This window comes from Lepisma saccharinum, chromosome 15, assembly GCF_977018435.1.
Source record: "Lepisma saccharinum chromosome 15, izLepSacc3.1, whole genome shotgun sequence".
Lineage (NCBI taxonomy): Eukaryota > Metazoa > Arthropoda > Insecta > Zygentoma > Lepismatidae > Lepisma > Lepisma saccharinum.
Window position 1 is genome coordinate 69,289,150 of NC_139243.1, and position 9,984 is coordinate 69,299,133.

The 9,984-nt window shown below is 36.0% G+C and overlaps 1 protein-coding gene across 1 annotated transcript; it reads right to left on the bottom strand.

The window, feature by feature from the left end:
• Nucleotides 1-838: 838 nt before the first annotated feature.
• Nucleotides 839-9,086, bottom strand: LOC145999314 (uncharacterized). Its single transcript, XM_083136254.1, has 3 exons — nucleotides 8,930-9,086; nucleotides 945-1,244; nucleotides 839-850 (listed from the first exon to the last, which is right to left on the bottom strand). Exons 1-3 carry the CDS (start codon nucleotides 9,008-9,010, stop codon nucleotides 839-841), a joined length of 393 nt encoding a protein of 130 aa, XP_082992380.1. The 5' UTR covers nucleotides 9,011-9,086.
• Nucleotides 9,087-9,984: the final 898 nt, after the last annotated feature.

Below are 9,984 nucleotides of genomic sequence, written 5' to 3' on the forward strand. Positions count from 1 at the left end.
ACAATACAAATTGAATGTTTCAATATATTACTATCAGGGAAAAATGTATTTCATTTTGAAAATATATATATTTATAAACATAACCTGAAAAAAAAAAACCGAATTTTGCCTGGGTTTCTTCCGAGCTTTATATTAAAAAAAAAAAAAGTAGTTTTTTTCGAAGGAAAAAAAAGGCAAAATGCCAAATCTAGGATGCAGGAAAAGATGACAAAATGCAGACTGACAACCAAAAAAGTATATGTAGTGCCCCTCCTTTTGAAAATCATGGACACGCCACTGTATACATTGCTTCATCCCACAAAAAGGGGGTGGGCATCAAATGGCAGGAAATTTCAAAGGACTATAAATACCAAACTAGAGTGAATATTCCAAATATAAAAAAAATATGGGTTCTTATATATATCTAACAATATCATGTAACAAATTTCATTCTAATCTGACATAGTGGGGAAATATCTTATATGGACAATCTTATGTGTAACCCTGCAGCACTGGTGGCACAATACAGAAATTACATGAATCATAACTCGTAAGTAATAAGGTCCAATCTTGAACCTCAGTGCTCTCATGCTCATTTTCAATCCATGTACTAAACTTTCCTCCACCTACCTTTCTCCAGGCTCTGCCACTTCACTTTCTACTTGGTCAGGATTCTCTACACTATACTTCATGTCCTCATCTTCAGTTAAAATTAACTCACCATTGTCACTGTCTTCAGCTGGCATTTTTTCAACAAATTGTCCGCGATCACATGGATAAAATCCTTCACTTTTATGAACATTTTGTCCACCAGGAACTTCCGGAGTTTTGTCTTCAAAATGCATCCAACTATCACCACTCACACTTTCCACTTTACAAAATGACATTTCTTTCATGTACTCACTAGATAGTTTGATGTCAACAGAAGCATCCTGTATGCACTGATTAGATGCTTTGATGTCAACAGAAGCATCCTCTATGCACTCATTAGATGGTTTGATGTCAACAGAAGCATCCTCTATGCACTCATTAGATGGTTTGATGTCAACAGACATATCAACATCAGGAGGTTCCTGGAATGATTCTGTTTCAGTCTTGACACATGACTCATCCGGAAGCCACACATTCTCCAGAGATGTTTGTTCACAAACTAATGGATCAGCACTTTCTGTTTCAGACTCAATGCGCACTTCCACAGAAGAGAAACCCGTATCAGACATTGGAGCAGCCAAATTTTCTTGACTACCATGAGACCAGCACCACTTCTGAAATGCAATCACAAGGAGGGTGGATTAAAATCACAATTTTTATTTAAAAAATATTTAATCAGATTTTCTTTAAGTCACAGTTTATAATTTAAAACACACACACACACACACAAACTTCTATGCACTTTATGTCTTTGACTTTCTAAAGAAAAAAATGGATGTGAGGTTTGATGCACCCAGTACATCGTTTCTCAACCTATGGGGCGCTGCCCACTGATGGGTCCCGAGAGGGCATTTGGTGGGTTGCAAAGTAGGACTCGAAAAATTATTTCATGTGTCTTAAAAATCTTTGTTTTAACAATTTTAATTCAACCCGTGTTGCACATAGTCACATGCATGTTGACTGCAGGTGTCAGTTGATATTTCCAACCACCTTTGTGTGTGTGTGTATGTGGTTGCTCAGAGGTGTCAAGTGTCATCATTTCACATTGCCATCGAGACTGCTTGAATTACAAAGCTAGCTGCATAAAACAATTGTTTTCAATTTCAGCATATGTATTTAGTTAGATTTTAAAGTAGAGTAAATTAGTCTTTTAAATTACATATTTACTTTTCTTGAATTAAGTATTTGTAACTTATTTAAGCAAGCGTAAAATAGGGTATCTAAAAGAGTCGATGTTAGCAAAAATATGATTATAAACTGGGTGCACACTACTACAAGTGATTCAACCGGCACCCATGTTTATGGGTCCCACCATAGGTGCCGATTCCTTCACACATTTGGGGGGGGGGACTATTTTTTTAAAATAAAGAATCTGAAGTACAGACCTAAGAATATACACACTGAGTTAACCTTCGAAACTTAGTAATCACAATTACTATCTCTGACAACAATAATATACCTATCAAGGTACAGAGTGTTTCAATAAAAAAATAACGAAGTATCCAAAAGAAATCTTGTTCAGTTACCATTATTGAAACACCTCATGGATTGAACTTTATGAGCTGCACAAAAAAAATATCTACATTCAAACTACATAATTTTGTAACATAATATTTTATCTGCAACTTTTGATTGACAATTTGATTATCATAAACTGTTTATATGCTGTACTTCTTCCCACAATCCTTTATGGGAGTTTAATATCTTCGCACATGCTCAGTTGCTCACACATATATATATATATGCATTGGTTACGCATTGTACAAGTGACACTACCCACAGTAATGAAGTATGAAGTAGCACACACACGTTTACAGGCATACGTACGAGTAAAATTTTACTAATCCTGATTAAACAAAGCAGTGGCATTTTGCAAAACAAAATATTTTCAACTTCTACTCGACTTTTACGAAAGGAAACAACATTCAATGAAATATTTCATGGTCCATATAGTATTAATATTATCCAGTTTCTCCTTATGTGTACTTGACACAGTGCCACAAAGATAACATGCTTTTGAGTCACTTCACTTCGTAAATAGTTCTTGAGCCAATGCAATAAATAAACTAACAGAAAAATATAGCATAAAAGCAAGCACACTAGTCTTCCTGCTTTTCTTAAATAGAAGCAGTGGGTATTTGCTACTAGGCTACAGCTAGTGACATGCACTGAGGAGTAGCTAATCTAGCAGAGATAGATCAATCAATCTCACATCTCTAATTATTATCAAATCTCAATATTTATTGTCTTGTTGAAGCCACAGTCCATATGCAACACTGTTTTTTACGTGCTTCTCGCGATCTGCGGACAAGGCTGCCCTAGCTGACTGTTCCTATGCCTCAGCAGTTCCAGGTAGGAACAGCCGATGGTAGGGAAAGGGAAGATTCCTGCCTCTATCTCCCTTGCCCCACCCCCCACCTCGCTGCAATGGCTTAAAGGTCGTGGTTTCAAGTGCTCCAGTCTATCTCCTATAGGAACAGATAGGGGATTGGTTTCCCCTTCATTCCATTGTAATTTCTCTAAAGAACTTGGGAAAAAATTTCTGCAGTACTTATGTTATCTGTATTTACACCACAACTTTCAAACATTGTACAATGTGTATGTATAATATGGAATGTAGTTTTATTATTTATGAAATGGGAACGTATTATATGCAGACAAAAATATTATGCTTTCTTTCTTTCTTTTTTTCAAATATGGAATATATAATAGTTAAATAACAAATATTTGCTCACTCTCTTTTTAGTAGTGTTTTACTTACTTAAATGTACTAGTCTCTTGGCCTCCAATTAAAACATTTGGGTAAGCTAAACAGTCAATAAATAAACGTTCTTACTGTTGTTGTTGGTTTGGTTTATTTTACTTCGCTTTTCCAACACATTTGGTTATTGCAAAAATGAGAATGAGTGATATATGATGGAATTGATGTAGGGACCTCACAAAGAACAATCCAGGCCGGGAACCTGTGACGAGCACGCATTATTGTTCATATGTGTTGTACTCTGTAGTGAATAATGACATAATGTGGAATGAAAAATTCATTCAAGAACTCAAAAAGCCAAATGAATATTATTGAAGAAACTACAAAAAGCTGTTTATCCATTTTTATATATTGACTTTTTGCCACCTCCCATCACTTCTTTTAACTGTATAGATTTAATAGCTATAAGTAGCTAATGTACTTATGAAAATCATGAGGGCAATCATAAACAGAGATCTCTCGATTCCTGATTTCACAGTGCCCTACAGATGGGCTGGGAGGATTTTTTAATTTATTTTTAGCGTAGTTCTTCCATCACTTTACCTAACATCTGCCATGATGATTAATGTTGATTAAATTAAATGGGTGAAGAGTGGTTACATAGAAAAACTTATGTACAGGCCAGGGCTTTAGCCTCGATCCTTCAGTAACGAGATCGTGAGGTGGAGAAATTAAGGAAATCAAACAATGCAATATTTTTGAACAAACATTAATCATACACAAAGATGGTGTTTCAAAAATCCAATTCAAAATTACCACTGAGAAAAAATGCAGTTTGAATTACCGATACTCATGTATCCAAACGGTCATCTTTGTTGTAGGCCGACCTACATGCTGGGGGGGGGGGAGTGCAAGTGGTCCTGGGTCAGCAACCGATGGAGGCACATAATGGTTCGGATTCCACTTTGAACTGTAGGTCCAGTCCCAATTAGCCTTTCTGTGCAACACCAAATCAACCAACCATGGCAGAATGGTTATCACAGTACTGTGCTACGACACGAGCAGTTCCGGCTTCGAACCTCGACTTGGGTGTTCTTTGTGTTTGTCCCTTCACTAATTTTATAGTATCATATTCACGATTAACCAAATGTGACAATAAAATCGACTCTAAGTAACAAAAATCAAATCATTGATTGATTGTTTGATTTGGTTCATTTTACTTCTCTTTCCTGCCACTTTTGGCTAATCGCGAAGATGATAAGATAAAATTGATGAAGGGACATACACAAAGAACACCCATGGCCAAGCTGGGATCTCACTCTGGCTTACTAGTCAAATCAAATCGTTTTTGATTCTCGAAAGGAGGTGGAGTAACGTTTTAGTAGTCATTGCTCGTTTTACAATCGTCTCTTGTCTTGTTCTTTTTAGGAATGCTGAGCGATAAAGGGGGAGGGGGGCTATGACCCACACCAACCTGCCCTTGGGCACCTCACTGATTGCTACCCCAAGTATCAATGTCACCACACGTCACTGGCTGTAACCTAAGGGTCGCTAGTCCAGGAAGGGGCCGCACAAAAATGTGACGCTGAAGAGGCAGAAGTGACAAAGACGATCGATTATTCAAATTCATTACATATGTAATAATTACAAAGTAAATCAACATGTAGAGGGAAGGATTTCTAGCATTTAAATAACTTCTTTTTACAGTAATGCATTTTAACTCAAGTCAATTTTTTCTCAGATGTGCATATAAATCAACATGTAGAGGGAAGGATTTCTAGCATTTAAATAACTTCTTCTTACAGTACTGCATTTTAACTCAAGTCATTTTTTTCTCAGATGTGTGTATATTTTAAAGTTTAGAAGTGTTTTTAATACAGAGCATGCAATTAATGGAAGTAATGATGATGATAATGTCGGCAGGGCCCAAAACAAAGAATAGACTAGGGGGCTAAATTATATAAATACCCCCTGAATAGTTGCCCTAACTGTGCATCATGGGTACTGATCGGAACACGGAATATCTATAGCCCATCGTTTACAGAACTAAATGAGGATAATATCATAAAAAATTAAGAACATATATATCGTATATTCATTTTACCCTCCTAGTTTGATAATAGTTCAATTTAGATAATTAATATTCCACCAAATTGTTGTCATACTGGTATTTCCACAAAATATTTTAGTTCTCTGAGACAGAGACAAGATTAGGCCTCTTCAAGGCCGTTTGCAGGTGCAAAACCATTAGTTATATATCCCCATCACAGGCACGTACTGTATAGAGAACTATATTTCAGGATGGATCTGAGCCAAGTGTTTTACATGTGATAATAGTAATTAATAGGTTGATGAAATCTAATAAGTGAATTAAGTTTTATATAAGAGTTTGCAAACGAAGTTACTACTCACATTTTTGGATTTCTTCTTGAAATAGTCAAAAAGTGTTCAAGTTTTTCTTTTTTTCATTCTCTCTGAACTCAAAGCTCAACAACATCCAACCACCACAATTCACTGCTATGTACTGAACGAAGATGATCAATTTGTTTTCTCATTCCTTTCATTTGTCTCTTTTGAAGGCAAACAATCGAAACCAAAACCTTCCAAATTTTGGCACCTCAGAAGTTCATAAGGTGAGGTAAACGAAGCATCAACAGATGCCGACAATGAAAGTTAAAAGTAGCTTACATTCATGTGCAAAACCTAATTTTGGATGGACTGACTCACTCAAGAACCCCAGGACTACAGTATTCCCATGCTACTTTCTCTATTCTTGTACCTAATCATAATATACAATGTGCATTCCTTAATTAACTGTGTATTTGGAAATAGAAATACTGACAGTAAAACACCAAATCCAGAACTGAAATCTGCGTAATTTCAAACAGAGTTCTCAAATAATTTATGCAATTTCCATCACATAAATAATATTTCGTTACAAAATGAAATTGTGTTGAGTTATACATTGGGCCCTTTACAGGGTGTCCCAACAGAGAACTCGGGGGAGCCCCCCCTGGTTTAGGTGCCCCTGGGTCCCAAGAAGTGTAATATTCTTCAAGGTGGGTCCTCGATTGGAAAAAGGTTGAGAACCACTGCCCTATTGGATGCACGAGGCAAAGAAAATTGGCTATTTTAACTGCAGAGGCAAGAATATGGACTAGATGTAGCACCCCTTTTGTATGTCAATTGTGACATGCCTATGATAAAAGTTCCCTGTGCATATTGCACTGTGCCATTGAGCCACATTTAGGGGATGTGAGGGTAGGGCACCAGACATTCTCGATCTTGGCCAATTTAGATATGATGTGATCAGCAACCATTCTACAGCCACCTTTACTCCCAGGACCTATTTATTTGAGGCTGGGTGAATCCCAGAGGTACTTTGTACATGGACAAGACCAGAAAATTTCTTACCTCAGATCACCCAACCTAGGAATCAAACCTGGATCTCCCTTGTGGCAGTCAGATGTCCTATCTACTAGACTACGACAGCAACAAACATGCACTATGGTTTCTACAAAAACATGGATGGGCAGAGACGTGAATAGACAGACAGAATACTTGAAATAATACAGAAGACAGTCAGCATGTTCCAATGGAGCAATCTAATATAACAGTGATTAATAATTTTTTTCGTTCATTCAAGTCAGAAAATGCAAAACAGTAACTGCCCTTACAGTGCAATTTAGAATAAATATTCCTCAAGGTGCAGTAGGTAGAGAGCTTAAAATGTTGGGGAAAAAATAAGATTGAGGAACTTAAAAATGGGGTTCCACTGTGTGTTATCTGATTTTGTTGTGTAAAATATACAAATTAGTTATGGAAGATCTACTGGGACTGGTTATTAAAATATAAAATGCAGTGTTTTGACTTTTTAAACGAAGGTTTACATTTGTTCTACAAATTAGCCTTTCAATAATCAAACTCATTATGAATGTGCAACTTACTCACAATAGCAATATAACACATATTTTTAAAATATTTGAAAAATATTAAAAAAACACCAAAAAATGGTACTTACGTTTTGTGAGTATGTTATTTACACAACAACATTTCGACAATCTACTGTTCTCTTCTTCAGGTCCAAAACTTCGACTACGAAAAACTTTCCATAGCCACGTCGATATTTTAAAAACCAGGAATAAGGATGTGGGTTTGATATGGGTTAGGCAGGATTTTAAAATCTATGCCTAGAACTGATGTTGCCTTCATATTCTGTTACAAATTAACAGTCCCTGAAGTTAAAAGACCCTTTCCTTCTAAAACACGTATTTCAACATTGAACAATTTAAAATATTTTGACATGGCTATGGGAAGTTTCTCGTAGTCAAAGTTTTGGACCTGAAGAAGAGAACAGTAGATTCTCGAAACGTTGTTGTGTAAATAACATACTCACAAAAACCATTTCTTTGTGTTTTTTTGAATATTTTTTAAATATTTTAAAAATACGTGTTATATTAGCCTTTCAACCTCCTCATTGTACAAAGTTCCTGATGAACGCTCACGTTAGAAAACTGAAAAGTTGAATGTGGTGTTTTTATTACCCGCTCTAGGTGTGGTCTTAATTATCATCATTTTTTTATGATGAGTGCATTAACACAGACATTTATCAACAATGTAGGGTAAAATATAATGAATTTAATTTTTTTTTAAGCATGGCAATATCTTGTTCTAGTTACATATATTAAATTCCTCATGTATTTTGAAAGAGTTTTACAATGAAGTCCACGCCACACACACAAATGAAAATATGCCTTCATGGTGTGGTGCTAAGCACAGGGGAGCACTTTACCTTTTTTACCTTTACCTTTATAGAGTAGAATGAAATACAATTTTATTCACAAGAACCCTGATCCTTACATATTCCTTTCACAGTGGTTCTTCAAGAAGTATACATGATTTCATTATTAGTAACAGCAGGTGCAAAAATAATACTTTCTATACCTTAGAAATACATTTATTACCACACCAAGAGCAAATAAGATTCGCCGGTAAGGATGTCGAATCGACCCTTCTGAATAGAAATATGTATCATACATCGTGGGAAAGAGTAGGAATCAAGGATTCCAGAAATGTATGACTTAAGGTGAGGAAACAATTGGAACTGTAAAATTTTCATAAAAATTGCCCCCCTTCCCGATTCCCAGCTCCGTCACTGGAGTAATTGAGCACTACCGTGGCCCAGCCTTTTTTTTAAAGATATCCTTTAAAGGCATGTTAGAACATGCGCAACAAAAAAAAAATACGAATGAAAACATGATTTAAAAAGAGTTCAATCCTAGTGAAAATTCGTATACATATCCACGTTGAAAACCAAAGTTCGACCTGGCAATACTGTGTATTTAAAACTAACATGGATTAGGTTAAAGGAAACAATCTATGGTGAGTAATGTAGTAGTAAATTTTTTATTATTTCATTGAAGTGTAACTTCAAATTGAGAAATGAACAGTGGCAAATCGTAGTGTGAAATACGTACTATTAGCGAACATCTGTTTCTTTTACTTCAAATGGTAAAACACAAGGGTCGATTGTGCAGTCTAACCAATTTGACTATTTGTTACTATTACAACATATTCAAGTAAGAAAATTAACTTTACCTCAAAGCCCGTCTCCCCTCTCTGCTTCTCTTCTGCAGATGACGGGTATTCATTGAGAATGTTTTCTGATTCAAAAGACATGTTATGGAAGTCCTCCAAGATTCTCTGGCTTATCTATGCACGGATAGCACACGAACTTTGGCAAACTGTCATCCTCTGAAACCTAGAATGAAGAAAACTGAAGTCATAAGTAGGGTAGGGCTGGGACATGGGTATTTAGACACTGGGTAGCTAAATGAAATTTGGGTAAATACTGGGTATTTATTAAAACTTTAGTCATCTACCAAGAGCCACCCCGCCATAGCTTAGTTCGTAGAGCATCTGGCTATCACTCGGAAGACCTAGGCTCATTTCACGGCAGATCTGCACAAGGAAAGTTTCCAGTCAATTCCCTGTTTCTGCATGGCTCTGAGGATCACCCAGCCTCATATAAATGGGTACCTGGGGGCAATGCTGGAGGGAAACTGATCGCCATCACAACTTTGGCCACAATCAAGAATACCTGGAGCTATATACCTCAACATCACCCCATGTGCCTTTCTTTTTATTTTAGTTATGTACCTCAAAGGTAGATATTTATTACAAATTAAATGTTCCCGTATATATTTTGTATTGAGACAAAAATATAAACATTCCTCTTAGCAATTGTTACAGTTGAACATCTTGATTCCCTACCAAACTTGCAAACATTTTTTGTAAACTGAATTTTTAAATTATACAAAGCTTTGTATATTTCTATTCCTATTATATTTTCGTCATTCCCGTATTATATATTGCATGTCGTCACTTTCCCAGATACATTCACATCTCTTACTCAGTATGGCCACTACAGGACCATGATAAAATTCAAGTATAATTCCTGGTAAAGTAAATTCAAGGGTATAAGCAGATGTTTTCTCTATTTCAACCTTACATATTACCACCTCTCAATTCCCCAAACAAATATATTAACATTATAAAGGGTCTGTGATTACAATGTATCCACAAAATACTAATTCAATTAAATGGCATACGTACACACACACACATCTATCTCCACATAAAATTTAATTTCA